This window comes from Tamandua tetradactyla, chromosome 15 (genome assembly GCF_023851605.1).
Source record: "Tamandua tetradactyla isolate mTamTet1 chromosome 15, mTamTet1.pri, whole genome shotgun sequence".
In the NCBI taxonomy this organism is placed as follows: Eukaryota; Metazoa; Chordata; class Mammalia; order Pilosa; family Myrmecophagidae; genus Tamandua; species Tamandua tetradactyla.
In genome coordinates, this window is record NC_135341.1 from 86,886,357 (window position 1) to 86,904,588 (window position 18,232).

The 18,232-nt window shown below is 38.7% G+C and overlaps 1 protein-coding gene across 2 annotated transcripts in view; it reads left to right on the forward strand.

Annotated features, from left to right (window-relative positions):
* Positions 1 to 18,232, forward strand: part of PLS1 (plastin 1) — a 123,621-nt gene that overhangs the window by 97,730 nt on the left and 7,659 nt on the right. For both annotated transcript variants that reach the window (XM_077130313.1, XM_077130314.1), the window contains exons 11-14: positions 1,733 to 1,811; positions 8,323 to 8,437; positions 13,266 to 13,399; positions 15,234 to 15,357. In XM_077130313.1, the coding sequence (XP_076986428.1) occupies positions 1,733 to 1,811; positions 8,323 to 8,437; positions 13,266 to 13,399; positions 15,234 to 15,357 (452 nt within the window). The remainder of the gene's footprint in view (positions 1 to 1,732; positions 1,812 to 8,322; positions 8,438 to 13,265; positions 13,400 to 15,233; positions 15,358 to 18,232) is intronic.

Genomic DNA, 18,232 nt, shown 5'->3' on the forward strand with positions numbered 1-18,232 from the left:
ATATAAAATGTATTTTGCTTTTTAGGTATCAGAAATTAAAATATCAGTTATATAATTTTTTAAAAGAAAAATAGGAAGGAATATGAGCCTCTGAAGTCGATCAGAGTTTCAGAATTCCGTAAAATACAAGTTCAGTGTCTTTTAAATATTATTTCCTACATCGTCAGGTTCAGCAGAATCTGGATATTATTTTAATTAAAAAATCATGTTGTGACTTTATTGTGTTTGTTATCTAACAATATATTTTGTCTTTTCCCATCTGGAAAAATAGAAAAATTCTCTAACTACTAGAAAAAAATTATATCGCACTATAACAGATGGTAGTTATTAGAGAAACAATTAAAAGGAAAATCCAAGTCACGTGTACTAAACTATTGATCATAGCATGTTTATATTTATATCACTTTGGGGAGAATTCACACCTTTATTTTGCACTGCTTCATAACCCAGACAAGCAAGGCAAGCATGGATTCTAGGGTGTTTAATTTAACTTGATTCTTTTTTTAAACAACTCTTATGTAAGCTGTTTATTATAAAGTGGTAGTGACAGCTCTAACAGTGATTAATTACTTTTTATGTAGACGAGAAGGAAAAAAATTGAGGGAGAGATTTTGTGATGATATAATCTAGTAGAGCACCAATTAGAGCAGTTTCTGGGGAAGCAGTTAGGTCATGGCTCTGAAAAGCACATGAAAATACAGCGGGCAGTTGTGTGTCTTCACCGTCTGGCACGAATACCCAAACCCTTCTGTCTTCCCAGGTCTGGGGAACTGTTCCGCAGGTACCCGAGGGGCTCTGTGGGAGGCGCCCCTGGGGGCTGGCGCTGTGGATTTATAGGCCACCTTGTCCCGGGACCCAAGTGCAGGGAGCATGACTTAGAAGTAAGGAGACGGATGAAGGCTTCAGTTTTTCGGGAGGCTGGTGGTGAGTTGTAGGCCAGCTAGTTCCACTGGCCCCTGACTTTGCTGGAGGGCAGATTATCTCGTAGTCCCTGGGGACTGCTGCAGTCCAGGTGAGAACTGGCGGGCAGAGGGGACAGAGGGGACACCCGGGCCGTGCGCGAGGCTCCTGTTGAGCGTGCAGGTGTGTAAGCCCCACCCACAGGGAGCGCCCAGGAGGGCAGGCACTCAGCCTCCTGGCAGGGAAGCTGCACCCCATAGGTATTTTCTAGTGACAGCCTCACATATCTCAGGCAGCCTATGAAACAGTTACATCCCTCATTACCTGTGGAAATATTACCTGGAATTCCCCTTCTTCATTGCTATTTGGTATAATAAAAAATGTAGGTTTCAGAAACCTTCCTTTACAAAACCACGGTCTGCACAAAGTGAGAATCACTGCCCTGGGAAAGATTTGGCTTTCGATTTCTATTTCTCCGACTGCTAAAATATTTTGCTTCATTAGCATTTACCCGCTCACTTTTGTATCGAATCATAACTACAGACAGGAGCACAGGTGAGCTGTTACCTTTCCGCTCACAGAAGTCCATGACTGAATAGCTGAGACAGCAGATACGGGAATCTAGAAGGGAAGATGCAGAGCAAATAAAGGCTTCCCAGACAGGGAGGGGAAGGGGATTTCAGCAACGAGGGACTTTTCCCCCCTAAAGAAATTGTAGTGTCACAGGAACCACGGTAAAGTATGGCCAGTTTATGTCTGCCACAATGGTTTAAAATCTAGTTCCTGATCCCTTTTGTCCTGAGTCATCAGTGTGAATCTGTGTCTGCTGTAGGAGAGAGCAAGGAAGAGAGGACGTTCCGAAACTGGATGAATTCCTTGGGGGTCAACCCATATATTAATCATCTGTACAGGTAAGTGTTTTATTGTGTCTCAGCTTTACAGTGAGGGGCCAGCTTTTCATGTTTCAACGTGTGTGCATGTTTCCATAAGAATTTTAGCCAGCATTTAGAGTTTCAGAATGCTGGGGATTGGCAATGCGGTAGATTTTAAAAGTAAGCTATTAATTAAAAGGATATGATATTAGTTATGATTTTTTTAAATTTTTTTTATTAATCAAAAAAAAGAAAAGAAATTAACACAACATTTAGAAATCATTCCATTCTACACATGCACTCAGTAATTCTTAGTATCATCACATAGATGTATGATCATCATTTCTTAGTACATTTGCATCGATTTAGGAAAAGAACTAGCAAAACAGCAGAAAAAGATATAGAATGTTAATATAGAGAAGAGAATTAAAATAATACTAATAAATATATATATATATATATATAAAAAGGAAAAAGAAAAAAACCAAAAACAAAAGATACAAACAAACAAACAAAAAACTGTATTTCAGGTGCAGCTTCATTCAGTCTTCCAACATAGTTACATTACACTTAGGTATTATTGTGCTGTCCATTTTTGAGTTTTTGTATCTAGTCCTGTTGCACAGTCTGTATCCCTTCAGCTCCAATTACCCATTATCTTACCCTGTTTCTAACTCCTGCTGTTCTCTGTTACCAATGATATATTCCAAGCTCAAATGTCGGTTCACATCAGTGGGACCATACAGTATTTGTCCTTTAGTTTTTGGCTAGACTCACTCAGCATAATGTTCTCTAGGTCCATCCATGTTATTACATGCTTCATAAGTTTAGTCTGTCTTAAAGCTGCATAATATTCCATCGTAGGTATATGCCACAGTTTGTTTAGCCACTCGTCTGTTGATGGACATTTTGGCTGTTTCCATCTCTTTGCAATTGTAGATAATGCTGCTATAAACACTGGTGTGCAAATGTCCATCTGTGTCTTTGCCCTTAAGTCCTTTGAGTAGATACCTAGCAGTGGTATTGCTGGGTCGTAATCCATTCTGCCATTCTATATCTTTTGATTGGGAAATTCAGTCCATTAACTTTTAGTGTTATTACTGTTTGGATAATATTTTCCTCTACCATTTTGGCTTTTGTATTATATATATCATATCTGATTTTCCTTCTTTCTACACTTTACTCCATACCTCTCTCTTCTGTCTTTTCGTATCTGACTCTAGTGCTCCCTTTAGTATTTCTTGCAGAGCTGGTCTCTTGGTCACAAATTCTCTCGGTGACTTTTTCTCTATAAATGTTTTAATTTCTCCTTCATTTTTGAAGGACAATTTTGCTGGATATAGAAGTCTTGGTTGGCAGTTTTTCTCTTTTAGTAATTTAAATATATCATCCCACTGTCTTCTAGCTTCCATGGTTTCTGCTGAGAAATCTACACATAGTCTTATTGGGTTTCCCTTGTATGTGACAGATTGTTTTTCTCTTCCTGCTTTCAAGATCCTCTCTTTCTCTTTGACCTCTGACATTCTAACTAGTAAGTGTCTTGGAGAATGCCTATTTGGGTCTGTTCTCTTTGGGGTGCACTGCAGTTCTTGGATCTGCAAATTTAGGTCTTTCATAAGAGTTGGGAAATTTTCAGTGATAATTTCTTCCATTAGTTTTTCTCCTCCTTTTCCCTTCTCTTCTCCTTCTGGGACACCCACAACACGTATATTTGTGCGCTTCATATTGTCATTCAGTTCCCTGATCCCCTGCTCAAGTTTTTCCATTCTTTTCCCTATAGTTTCTGTTTCTTTTTGGAATTCAGATGTTCCATCCTCCAGTTCACTAATTGTAGCTTCTGTCTCTTTAGATCTACCATTGTAGGTATCCATTGTTTTTTCCATTTTTTCTTCTTTGTCCTTCACTCCCATAAACTCTGTGATTTGTCTTTTCAGATTTTCTATTTCTTCTTTTTGTTCAGCCCATGTCTTCTTCATGTCCTCCCTCAATTTATTGATTTGGTTTTTGAAGAGTTTTTCCATTTCTGTTCGTATATTCAGCATTAGTTGTCTCAGCTCCTGTATCTCATTTGAACTGTTGGTTTGTTCCTTTGACTGGGCCATATCTTCAATTTTCCGAGCGTCATCCATTATTTTCTGCTGGTGTCTGGGCATTTGATCAGATTTCCCTGGGTGTGGGACCCGGCTGGTTGAAAGGTTTTTCTGTGAAATCTCTGGGCTCTGTTTTTCTTTTCCTGCCCAGTAGGTGGCGCTCGTGGCGCTCGTCTGTCTGCGGGGCCCACCAGTAAAAGATGCTGTGGCTCCTTTAACTTGCCAATCCGAATCTCGCAGTTGGCCCGGAAACCGCGCGTGGAGGGGGGGGGTCACTGGCCGCCGCGGCTTGGGGGAGTGCTGGTCCAAATTGCCCAGCTGGCCCAAGACACCAAGCGTGGCGGGAGGGCCCCGCTATCCAACGTTCCCAGTCAGACCGGGGAGCCACGTGCATGGAGGGGACCCCAGTCGCCAGCCGCCCTGGCCGGGAAAACGCGCGCCCCTCGGGTATCTCACCGCAGCGGATTCTCCCTGCCCGTTCAGCCGTTCCAGAATGGGGTACGCTGTCTATTTGGTCTCTGTCGTGGCTCCGGGAGCTGTTTCGTATTGTTTCTGTTTCTTTAGTTGCTTTTCTGGAGGAGGAACTAAGACCCGCGCGTCTTACTAAGCCGCCCTCTTCTCCGGAAGTCCTAGTTATGATTTTTGATGGTATAAATAAACAATCTAGTTATGGGGATCCACTTTACTCTTTTATAATATTGATTAGGAAAATAAAATTATTTCAGTTTTAACAGTTTAGAAAACAGTAATATTTGCAAAATTTTTTATCATTACATCAGTATGTTTCATTGTAATATACATTCTTTCCATTTATCTTTGGTCAGAAATCCTCTGTTAATCCTTGATTTGTTGTGTGTATATTTTTCTAATTTGCAAAAATAATCTGTTTCCCTTAAGTAAATGTAATTTATTTCAATCGTTCTTGCTTAAAAATGGCAATACATTAACATTGGTAATACTAAAAAAGTATTTTACTGAATCATTCCCTGTGCTGTTGGGTAGCGCTAACAATGTGCCTTACAAGGTGTGGATGGGAGGACACCTTCCTTCTCTCTTTATTATGTAATCTACCGGCTTAACTTGAAAAAATACAGAAGAACTTATCAACTAATTGCATATATTTTTAGGAAAAGGATCAGTTAACTAAACCTGTTGCTAATTTACACACTGTACCAGTTTCAAGCTATTATGTACCTGTGAAAAACTGTATTTTAATCCTGACCCAGTCTTGTGGGAGCAGCTGTTTCTTTAAATCTTGATTCAATACTGTACAGTGGAAGCTTCTGAATAGATTATCTCCATGGAGACGTAACATACCCAATAGTGGGTGGGACCTGTGATTGGATGGAGAAGTGACTCCACCGTTTCCAGGTGGGTCTGGATAAGTGTACTGGAGACTTTTAAAAGAGAACTTCAGAGCTGATGCAGATGCTTGGAGAACAGTTACTTCAGAGACACGGAGATTTGGAGATACCTGGAGTGCCCACGGCGAGAGCAGGTGCCTGACTCAGGCAGAGCCCAGCAGACATTGCCGTGTGCCTTCCCAAGGATGCTGAGCGAGCCCGAACCCAGAGCCGTGTCCTGGAGGGCTGAGTGGAGGCCCACAGGCTGCTCCCTGTCTGGTATATTGCATCCGGCAGCTTAACAAACTAATATACACCGAGAAAACTTTTTGATAATTATTAACTGAGTTGGCATTCAAATGTGAACTGAAGACTAATGTCAGAAAAGACCAAATTTACTGACTAACTGAGGATTTATGATGTGGTAGTTTCTGCTTCTTGGTGAATACTGAAGATTTTCTTTAGTGAATATTAAAACTAATATTGCCTTATTATGGTAATTGACTTCAGTGCGATGTGCCCATATTTGAAACATTCTTTAAAAGACTGTAAATTCCAGCTAGTTAAGAAGAGATGTGAGTCATTTGTACCAGAACAACCATTCAAGCAGCAAGACAGCTAAGGATTCAAATATTGGAGATGAGAAGAGATTAGATATCTATGGACTAATTTGAAAAAATTTCTAGAATATATAATCGAAATAAAATAACAAAATATAGAATGATACCATTTTGGGCTAAAAATTGAGTGTGTTCTTATCTGCTTATGAATATAAAAGATAATTTGGAGGATGCAAACCAAACTGTATGGTAGTGAGAATGGAGTGTAATGAAGAGACTTTTATTTTTAATCTTTAGTAAATTAAAATATGGTTTGAATTTTTTCCAATGAGCATGTATTTCTCTTACAATTAAAAGGTAAATTTTAAAATAAGGGATTAAGATTGTGAGACTGTAGTCAAGAATGCTAGAGCTTGCTGTGGTTGACATTGGAGAAGAGAATTCACCAAATGTTTTAGTTGGAGATCATTTGGTTGTAGGCTGTAGATCCTGAAATTCTAGTACAGGGCTTCTAGGCATAGGCATATTTTTTTTTTGGAAAAAGGATTGTACATTCTCAAAAGAACTCCCACCCTTAGAAATAACCACTGGGTACAGAAAAGGAATAACCAAAGAACTTGTTGGCACCAGAACCAAGTGTCCGTGAGTTTGTACCTGGGTTATATCCTAACGCCCTCCTAAGCATTTTACCTCCCCACCTACATATACCCAGCCCCACACCAGACAACCCATTAGAATAACTGAGATTGCTTTTCACTGAAAATTCTCATTTCCAAACAAATTATTAAATATGCTTTATGAACTATCAGTTGTAGGAATTTTTCTAATTCAAGTTGGTTGTGGAACTTATCTTGAAGTCTCTGGAAACCAACTCTCTCGACCTCAGATTTCCTATATGCAAAATATGAATAACAGTTTGCATATTATATGAATAATAATACTGCACAATAGGAATGAGAATGAACTCATTTAAAATAAAACATTATGAGAGCTGAGCTTCCAGAACCTGCGCAGATACATTAGTGAGCTTTTATATGAAGTGCTTCAGGTGTGTGTAGAGGTGACAGCTCTTCCTCAGCTCCGTCTCCTCGCACAGGCCAGTCCCCTGCACTGCCATTTGGTGTGTTCTCAGAGGGTGCAAGATAACTCTAATAGGAAATTTAGCAAAACATAATTCAGTTCACAGTTTGTTGGTGGCATGTGATACATTGCGGAGTTAGCAATGTTAAAACCAATTACTATTTTCTTTATGCCCTTAGCATACAGAGTTGAGAACAGATTCTACAGACATACGTTGAACTTCTCAAAAGAATATGCTTTTCTGAGTCCATAGCAGAGGGATTCTTACTTTAAGAGCTCCTACTTGCTTATAAATTCCTCCCTTCATTGTTTAATATGAGCAGATGCCTACTGAGTAGCTATTGTGGTTTTCCTGTACTCATTTTTAAAAAGCTAAAAAACCTCATAATACATAAGCAATACATGAACTTAATCTCACTTATAAGTTTCAGGAAGTACATAACGATAGAGAATAAAATAACACATGCTGATCTTGTCCTTACCTCTCCTTAATGCATTTTTTACACTGCATAGAAGTAATCACTATTAACAGCCTTTACCACATATGGGTATTTAAATCTATTTTTTCTCTTAATTTTTTTACATAAATGGGATCAAACTATATGCAGTGTTCTGACACTTGCTTTTTAAAACAATATGTCTTGGAAAGCTTTTCATATCAGTACATGTATCTGTTTTCGTTTGCTAAAGCTGCTGAAATGCATATACCATAAAATGGGTTGGCTTTTACTATGGGGATTCATTTGTTTACAAGCTCACAGTTCTGAGGCCATGAAAATGTCCAAATCTAGGCATCGCCAAGATACCCCTTCTTCCTGGCCAGGCTGCCAGCGACCCAGGACTCGGCCACACGACAAGGCCTAGGGCAGCGTCCCTGGCTCACCCTTCTCTCCTGGGTCCTGTTGCTTCCAGTGTCTGGCTTCAGTGACCTCCTCTCTGCCCCTCTGGCTCAGCTTCTGTCTTTTCTTTGTGTGTTTCTCTCAATTTCATCCTCTTGTAAAGGACTCCAGTAAGAGGACTAAAACACACGGTGAATTAAGTTAAGATGCTGCCCACCAGAAGACCCTGCATGCCCTGCTGTCCCCCACGGCCGGCTCGGCCTTAAGAACAGGATCTCTGACAGCCTCGGACATCCCCACCCCGAGCTGCCTCCTGCGGGCGCTGGTGGCCCCAGGAGTCTATAGTACAGATTCTGAATTCCACATTCTCCTACTGCCAGGCGTTTAGGCTGTTTCCGAATTTATAAATACGGTGACAATGAATGTGCTTGTGTGTATATCTTCGTAAACATTTATGAACCAGTTTTGGACAGATTCCTTGATGGGAGGTTCTTGGTCAAAGAAATGTCCTGCAATTCTTTAAGCATTAAATGGCTCTGTTATATATTTAAAGACATAAGGCCATCTCCGGTGTACGTAATAAAATCAGGCAGTACGAGTGTTTTCTGCCTTCATCTGCTTTCCCGTCCTGTCTCTAGTGACCTTGCCGATGCCTTAGTCATCTTCCAGCTCTACGAGATGACCCGCGTGCCCGTCAACTGGAGTCACGTCAACAAACCACCGTATCCTGCGCTCGGAGGGAACATGAAGAAGGTAAGTGAAGTGGAGACCCAGTGCATGTTGTTGTTCTCCGATCCAGCAGAGGATTTAGAGCCCATAAAGCTGCGTCAAGTATGGTCTGTTCCCACAACTCCTTTTTTTTCTTTTTCTCTTTTTTACATTTATAATCGACCTTTTTTTCTTTTTGGTGAAAAATAACATATATGCAAAAAAAAGCAATGACTTTCAAAGCACAGTGCAACAATTAGTTGTAGAACAGATTTCAGAGTTTGGATGGGTTACAACTCTGCAATTTTAGGTTTTTACTTCCAGCTGCTCTAAGATACCAGAGACTAAAGAAATATCAATATAATGATTCAGCAGTCATACTCATTTATTAAACCCTACTTTCTCTGTATAACTTCATCATCACCTTTAATATTTCTGTCCCACTCTTTAGGGGTATTTGGGCTCTGCCCATTCTAACTTTTTCATGTTGGAAGGGGATGTCAATAATATGGGTAGGGAGATGGAACTAGCTGATGTTCTGGAGAGGCTGACCCTCTAGGTTTCAGGACTTACCTGATTCAGGGACTCATCTGGAGGTTTTGGTTTCTGAAAAGTTACCCTAGTGCATGGAACCTTTGTAGAATCTTATATATTGCCCTAGGTATTCTTTAGGATTGGCTGAAATGGTTTGACAAGTTATGGTAGGTAGCAATGTCTAACTGAAGCTTGCATATGAGTGACCTCCAGAGTAACCTCTCAACTCAATTTGAACTCTCTCAGCCACTGATACCTTATTTGTTACACTTCTTTTCTCCCTTTTGGTCAGGGCCAGACTCATCCCTCAGAGTCATCTCCACCGCCGCCAGGGAGACTTTCATCCATGAATGTCATGTGTCACATAATGGGGGTGGGTGGAGTGGGGGGTACAATGGTTTTCCTTGCAGAGTTAGGCTTAGAGAGAGAGAGGCCACATCTGAGCAAGAACAGAGGTCCTCCAGAAGTATAGGGCTTGGTCTATTGATTTGGGTGTCCCTAATGTTTGACACAACATCAGTGGTTTCCCTGGTGGTAAAGTTTAACAGTTCCATATTTTTTCTCCCACTCCTTAAGGGACTTTGTTAATGCTTTTTGATTATCTGTTTAATATATTTTGGGATGTGTCCAAGCATTAGATTAAGCTATACAGGATTAAAGGCCCTCATTCTTATTCTGGGGTCCCGGTGTCTGGGTTCTTGAACTGAGCTGTCCAGACAGGTTGAGTTAGATTATGTGCTACAGCAAATTTAGGTTCCAGACAAAATAAACCTTTCTTCCTTTGGTCTCAAAGAGTATGTGTCGTTCTAAAATATAGACTGTGTTTTGAATTACTTTAACCCGACCTGTTTAGCTTCATTCTTATCTCTAAATATCAAGTTATATATATAAAACAACCTCTCAAAATCCAGAAATAATAATCACCCTCCAGACTTAATGTCTGCTCTGAAAGCTTACAGCCTAGGCCCCTGTTTTCTTAGAGGATTTTCTAAAGGTGACCATACCAGTGTTGTTCTTTTGTTTCTGGCTTATTTTGCCCCACCACATGTCCCATAGTTTCATTCACACTGTTGCATGCCTCATGACTCCTTTTTGTAGCAGCACCATATTTGATCATACATATACACCATCGTTCACCAATCTACTTCTCAGTCAGTGCATCCTTCAGCCATCTGCATTCATCAGGCATCATATGTAATGCCCCAAATCCACGGTCCATCAACACTCTGTTTTAGATAATTTCATTGTTCCCAAGAAAAAGATAACCAGTAAACACACCCTCAACAAATAGGAAATCTAAACTTCCCCTTACCTCTTGTCCCTCCCCCCATTATTTACCCCTGATGTTGCTGTTACTGCTGATGTTTTCCTGTTAAACATAGCCTGCAGCATGCAATCCCCACAGTTCTTATTCAAACCAGTATGAGTGAGTGATGCCCCGATGAACCCCAGAGTGATTCGATCAGTGAGTGGAAAGGTATTTGCAAAGCCTCCTTCAGGGAATGGTGAGAGTGGGGAGAAATTCAACTTCCCCAAGTTGAATTCTTGATATTCTCACAAGCAGTGTGGACAACCAAAGCTATAGGCTGAGCCCCCAGTCTCGGGGTTTGTTCATATGAAACTTAACCCCACAAAGGATAGGTCAAGTCTACTTAAAATTTAGGCCTAAGAGTCACCCCCAAGAGAGCCTCTTTCGTTGCTTAGATGTGGCCTCTCTCTCCAGCCAACACGATGAGCAGTCTCACCACCCTCCCCCTCTCTACGTGGGACATGACTCCCAGGGGTGTGGACCTTCCTGGCAACGTGGGACAGAGATCTTGGAATGAGCAGAGACTTAGCATCAAGGGACTGAGAAAACCTTCTTGACCGAGGGGGGGAAGAGTGAAATGAGACAAAGTGTCAGTGGCTGGGGGATTCCGAGCAGAGCGAAGGGGTTACCCTGGAGGTTATTCTTATGCATTGGATAGATATCACCTTGTTGTTCAGGATGTGGCGGAGAGGCTGGAGGGAGCTGCCTGAAGGTGTGGGGAAGTGTCCCAGTAGCCATGTTTCTTGAGGATGATTGAATAATGATACAGCTGTCACAGTGTTACTGTGTGACTGTGGGATCCTTGTGTCTGATGCTCCTTTTATCTACCTTGTCAACAAAGGAGTAGAACATATGGAATGAAGGTGGATGATAGGGGGAACAAATGCTAAAATAAAATTGGTTTGAAATGCTGGTGATCAGTGGGGGCGAGGGGTGGGGTGTATGGTAGGTATAATGTTTTTTTTTTTCTTCCCTGTGTTCGTTTTATTTCTTTTTCTATTGTCTTTTTATTTCTTTTTCTGAATTAATGCAAATGTTCTAAGAAATGATGAATGTGCAGCTGGGTGATGATGTTGTGAATTGCTGATTATATATGTTGATGTTTTATTTGGTTTCTTAATTTTTTTAATTAATAAATTTAAAAAATGCAAAAAAAGAATATATGCTAAATGGTGGATTGTTACTGAAATAAATGAATATATTTTTATTACCTGTAAAAAAAAAAACAAAAAAAAAACAGTATGAGTGCACCTGGTTAGCCTTTTTTCACATTTGCTTTAACAAATATTTGGAAAACTGAAGGCAGTTCCCCCAGTCAAACACTTTATATAATTGTTTTCATCGTTAACAAGTTTTAGTACAAATAACTACAAATCAGTACAGTGTAAGCCAAAGTAACTGCAGAGTAAAAGATCGTAGGCTGCGCGCCTCATGAAAGGCTTCATGGCAGACGTGGCACTTGAGTTAGAGCTTGAGAAATGGTAGAATATTTCTATATTCTACCATTTAGAATAGTAAATGTGAGGGGGGGACTGGAGAGGAGGCTGGGGCATTTAGGAAAAGGTACAGTGGTGGGAAAGTGTACAGTGTGTTTCTGGGAATTGAGGAGACTAGTTTGGCTATAGCAAAGAATTCTCAAACAGAGTAGGGGCACGGTGAATGCTAATTAAAAATTGGGTTGGAGCCGAATGCTGAGAGCCTTGAATGCCAGATTAAAGAGCTTGGGTTCTGAACTATAAACAGTATTAAACATTTTTGAGGAGAACAGTGACTTGATTCCAGCTGATGAGAGAATAAACTGGCAGATAATATAAATTCTCCCCTGCCAGCCTTCTCCTTCCTCACACAGGGATCTGGGGTGTCCTTGGGTTAGTGTTTGTCCCACTGAATCACCTGGTTAATATTCGGCCTTTGTTTTGCTTTTGATTTTCCTTTCTGTCTGTTTCAGGGTCATTTGCTTTTTTTTTCTCCCAAAGAGAGAAAAAGTTACCATCACCAGGCGTGTAGCAGGAGATCAGATGACCTCTCGGCCCCAAAATCTGTTTCTCCAAACTGCAGTAATTCTGGTAGTTTTATAGGATCAAAAGATGGGCAGGTTTTAGGATAACAAGCTCACTGGTCCCGGATGATGTGATTAGTGGTGATTTAATTACTGAGCATACACAGATTGATTATCTGCTCAGATGACATACATAAGAAAAAGGCTGTCTTAATATAGCGATGGGCGTGATTGTTTGTGTTATGATGAGGAATAGTTAACTTCTAGGTCAAAAATTCATTTGCTTCTTAAAGTATATGTATGTAGTACTTTTTAATCTTTATACTTTCATTTTTTTGTTTGTTTGTTTTTGGGTGCATGGTCCGGGAATCGAACCCAGGTCTCCTGCATGGAAGGCGAGCATTCTGCCACTGAACCATGCATACATCCTTATACTTTCATTTAAAATGATGTGAAGAATTGATACAAAAAATAAGGACTCAATTCACTGTAACTTATTTATATAGCTATCAGGAAATCAGTCTGTATTTTCACGATGTTAAAATTGTCTGCAGTTGAACAAACAGAAAAGTAATCATATTCCTGGATAGAAAGACTAAGTATCCTAATGATAAAAAATTTTCCCAAATTAACTTATAGGTGGAAAAGTAATCCCAATTAAAATTCCAGTAAGTCTTGGGGGGAATACATATATATATGTGTGTGTTGGGGGACAGGACTTATAAAGTGATTTTGAAGTTCCAGCGGAAGAAGAAACAATCCTTGACGAGTAAAGAACCGTCCCAAGGATGTGGAAGGAGGAATTGGTAAAATATATATGTATAAAAATTTATCCTAAGCTACAGAGCATTGATATCTTCAGCTATAAAATGGGAATAATTACTTCTTTGCTTTCACTGGATTATTATTAACTGAAATTTTGTCATAAAATCATGTTGTATTTATTTTTCAGGTGACGCTACTAGGCTGGTAAATTCGGGATTTTTTTAAAGATGTGATTTCATACCCAAACTTTAATTTCTTATTTATAGATTGAGAACTGTAACTATGCGGTGGACCTTGGAAAGAGTCAGGCTAAATTCTCTCTGGTTGGCATTGCTGGGCAGGACCTGAATGAAGGGAACCCAACCCTTACCCTGGCACTGGTCTGGCAGCTGATGAGGAGGTAAAGCTGATGCAGGGCAGACACACTGCCTGCTTCCTTCAGCAGGCATTCGAAGGAAAGTTCTAGCTATTTTTGGAAACGAATGAATACAGAAGAAATTAAGAAGGCAAAATATGGTGCTTTTAGATGATTTACTACTGATTACATATTTTGGTTAATTGGTTAATTAACTACTGATTTACTACTGATTACATAATTTGGTTAAGTACTTTACTTAAAAAATGGGTCAGTCTCTGAAATAATCTCTGAAGGATTCTACACTAGATAACTTAGGCATACCTAGTTACGAAGAACCTTTGGAAAGTTTATAATGGTTCTCATTCGAAATATTTAGACTGCTGAAAACTGTAAAATGTTATAAGCATTTTGATGTTGAAAACTTGCTCTGAGGGAGAAAATCCCATTATCTTTGTTTAAAAGTAATTAAACATTGCTACTTGTCCTCATGCAGGACATTAACAGCTACATTATATAGTAAATGTGGGGAAAATCCTATTAAACTGCTTTTCCAGACGTTATGGTTATAGCATATTTCCAATTAGTGTGTGTAAGTTAATGTGTAATTGATAGTAGGGAAAGGTTACATTTTAAAAACTGCTACTTATATAAAATCTTTCCTCTTTTCCCAAATAACCATGGTTTTTGTGCATAGTTTTTACAAATCTTGGATTTTATTTGTCTTTTCAGTGTCTGTGGGGTTTTGTCAAAGTTAAGCATTTTTATGGTAGATAAAAGTTACTTCTATACAAGTACTCACTCCTTTTATCAGAAGTTAATTTTAATCTCAGTGTCTACATTACGCAATGTTACCCTGCTTCTTTGTAACAATGTGTGGTCTGTGCCCCTTTTTGTATGACAGCTAGATATCCATCTAAAGTTGAACTAGCAATTCTGTGAGGTACAAAACTTGTGATAATTTTTAAAGATAATTTAGTTTTGTAGCCGGGAACCCAGTGAAACCACATCACTGTCCTGCAGAGAGCAGAATGGGTTTTAAATAGGAATGAATCTGGCTTTAGGGTTATCAACACTCTTGAAATTAACCATCAAATATCTTTTATAAGTATTAGTAACTAAATATAAAGAACTAAAAGATAAAAGTTTATATCTGAGAAATGTCTCAAGTTTCTCAGTTAAAAAAAAATTCAATCCTTGATGCTTATGCAGTAAATGTAAGTAAAAACTGTACAAGGAAACTAGTATATTTGAAAACATGGCTATATTAGAAGGGAGTTTTCATTTTTCTGTATCATGTGTGTGACAACATTGCAGAGTGGAAACCTAAATTGCTTCATGAGTCACTAAGTACCCTGAAAGTCTGTGTATTTATTTATATGGACTTAAATCAGGGCAAACCAGTATTAACAAAATTTAAAGGTATGCACTAAGACATTTTGAGTTTTAGGTCAGTTACTTGTTTTCAATAACTTTAAAAGATACTTCCACATTTTGAAACTATATGAATGTGGGAAAATGACTTAATACAAAGTAGAGTTACACTTGAGGCCAGTGGTTTATAAGTTGCCAATAAAAAAGTTTGTGTCACCAAAAAAAAACATGGGTCAGTCTCTAGAAACACAATCACTTATTAATGTCTCTTACAAAGTGCTTTGTAAGAAGTTGTTCTGACTTTTAAAAATATTATCTAGTGTTTTTTTTTCTGTTTAGTAAGCTTTGGACCTTTGGAATGTAACCAAGTGTAAATACCAGATTAAAATTAGAATTATTATTACAGCTGAAATATTTCTTAAATATTTTTCTAAATATTGATGTAAATTATACGAGAGAAAATTTTACCACCTTTAGTCTCAAATACACATCTTTTATTTTGCAGGTACACATTGAATGTGTTATCAGATCTTGGAGAAGGAGAAAAAGTAAATGATGAAGTTATTATTAAATGGGTCAATCAGACTCTTAAAAGTGCAAACAAAACTACTTCTATTTCCAGCTTCAAGGTAATTAAAAGATTATTTTATATAAATTCTAGTGAGAAATTTAGGAAGGAATTTTTTTATCTGGAATTGGTTTAGTTTCAGAATTACATTAATGTTGTGTATCTCACCAACACAATTTATGAGTTTAGGCAAACTATCTGGCATGCGTAAACCAAAGATTTTCAGCTTGACTTCTTATATTATTGATTGGTTGTCCTGTTGAATATAAATGCAGATTAATATTACCAGACTCTGGTAATCTAATTTTAAAAAATAGAATAGAGCAAAAAAACCTGTCAAATGAAAAAGGAAGATAAAAGTCATTGTTTATATAGGACCTATAATGTTTTGTACTCCCTAGCAGCAGTCTCAGAATTGTATTGACATCATTTCCAAGGCATAACAGAGCCAGCCAAACCGATTCAAGTGGGAATTGAAAAAACTGGTAGGAAAAAAACATCTTGTCATTTGACTTCATAATGGTGCATAACACTCACTTCTGAGCATTTGTGGATGATTCATAAAGCACTCAAAATGTAATCTGCACATATATACCCACTAATTTTCATGCATTTCCATTGTGTTTTGCTTTTGCATGCAAGCTGATGTCAGCTACAAATAAGCATGTCTGCTTGTACACATTCATTCAGTGAGCCTTGTGTGTGTGATTTTATTACATGAGAAAAACCAGCAGTTTGTATTAAAAAAAAAACAGTGAAATAAAACAATATAGTGAAATTTGAAAGTACATACAGATGAAACAGTAGGCTCTTCTAAGAGGTATCAACCCATCTTTGTTAACAATGTTTGAAAGCTGGAAGAAATGGCAAAAATTGATAACTTTAGTCCACTCATCTTGACCAAAATCGGAGGTCCAAAGTGGTTTTAACAGGACAGCTGGTTGTTAAGGCAGAGATATTGCCTGAGTCCTATGGCAAGTGTTCTTTTTCCTTTTACATCTTGGAAGGAACAAATGGAGTTGAGTTTTTGTTGTTGTTTATAAAACAAAGTAATTTCTGTTCATGATTTGTCCTACATTTTTTAGACATGAAACGACTTAAAAATTAAAAGTAAAGTGGGGAGCGTGTTATAAAATTCCTGAATGGGAAGTTACTCTTTGAAATGGTAATATATGAAAAGTTATAAGCATATATATTAACTAAAATGAGAAAATAATTAGAAATAAGTATTTATTGAGGTCTTACTATGTAAGTAACATTTCTAGATAAAGAAAAAGACATAAAGTATAAGAAATGGATTTTGCCCTTAGAGTGCTCACCATTCAATTGAAAAACAAAACTTGTTTAACTGAAAAGATAACAAATAATACTCCAGAGTAAGTAATGATCCAAGTAAGTATATGTTTAACACTGGATGAGCAGTCAAATTGGCCATTTCCAACGGAATTGCCCATAAAGAATGGATGGAGAAAGTTGAATTTGAGTTGAGTATGGATGAAGGAGGGATTCTGAACCAGTGAAGATGAGGAGGGTGATAAGCTAGGAAGGCAGGAAGCTGAGAGAAGGTCAGCGGGAGACCCTTCGGAGAAACTGATGGACTGCCAAGGATGGTTCCTAAGGTATGTAATAAGAGATAGAGGCTGGAGACCAAGATTGAGGAAGGATCTGGCCTAAATAAAGGATTCTGATTAAAGCAAGTGATGTAAGAAAGGCGGTTGTTTTAGGAAAAACAATCAGAAAGTGGGGAGTGGGATGGACTGGAAGTAGAGTGATGGAAATGCAGGGGAAGTCCATAAGAAGCCAGGGACAGAGGTCAGTGGGAAGGGTGCGGCCTGACCGGGGTGGGCACCAGGAGCCCCCGAGTGGGTAGAATGGACAATTATGAGCCACTGCAAAAGAAGAGTAGTTAGGACCTGGCTTCTTGATTTAGGAAAGGAGAGGAGAGAGACAGAGAGAGAGAGGAGGCAAACTCTTGATTTTCTGAGCCTGGGTGACTAGAAATCAGATGATAACACAAACAAAAATTGAGATGTCATGAGATTTGGCTGCTTTCTGGAAAAGGTGATGGAGTCCCTTTTAAGCTTGTTGAATTTGATGTTATTTTCAGGACATGGAGCATTGGAGGAAAGGAGACTTTAAAACTGGGAATATAAAGTTGTTGATTGGTTGAATAGAGAAGTTAGTTGAAACAATGGGAGTTCAGGAAACAAAACTAGATTTGTGAGTCATGTTTTACTTAGAATTGAGGAAGCAAAAACATTGCACATGTCCTTAGCATTTCATAGGTTTCCTGATAATAATATCCTCAAGGAGAGTGCAAATAGTTAAGAAATGTGACAGTGAATTTTAAAAAAGAGTTGGTGGGGGGATTTTCAACTAGTGAAGGCATTATGTTTGAAGGCTATAAGTGGTACTAGTAAAAACCCATTAATCATAATTAGGGCAGTGCTATGCCTAGAAGTTTCAGAAAAGACAAATTTACTTTTCTTAGGTACAAAATAATTTTCCCTAACCAAGAAGGTAGGGAAGTGGAACATCAGCAAATAATAATGATCGTTAACAACTGTTTATTGAATCCTATGTATCACTGGGCTAAGCATTTTGCACATTGTTGTTTCTTTAATTCTTTTTACAACTCTGAGCAAAAAAAGAATGAATATTAGAGAAGTTAAGTAATTTTGTCCACTGTCATACAACTATTTAGCAGAGCATCTGGTTTTCAAATCCATGCCTAACAGGAGGTTGAAAACTAGGCTTTGGGGTTGTGTGGCCATGGGATTAACTCTTTGCTCAGCCATGTATTAGTTGTGTGACCTGTTTCTCATTCATCCCATAAATATCCAAAGCTTGCTCTGTGCAGGTGCTGTGCTAGGCATGGTGCTCCGAGTGCCCTCAGCGAACTCACTGCTCAGGAGAGGAGGCAAATACGACAACAG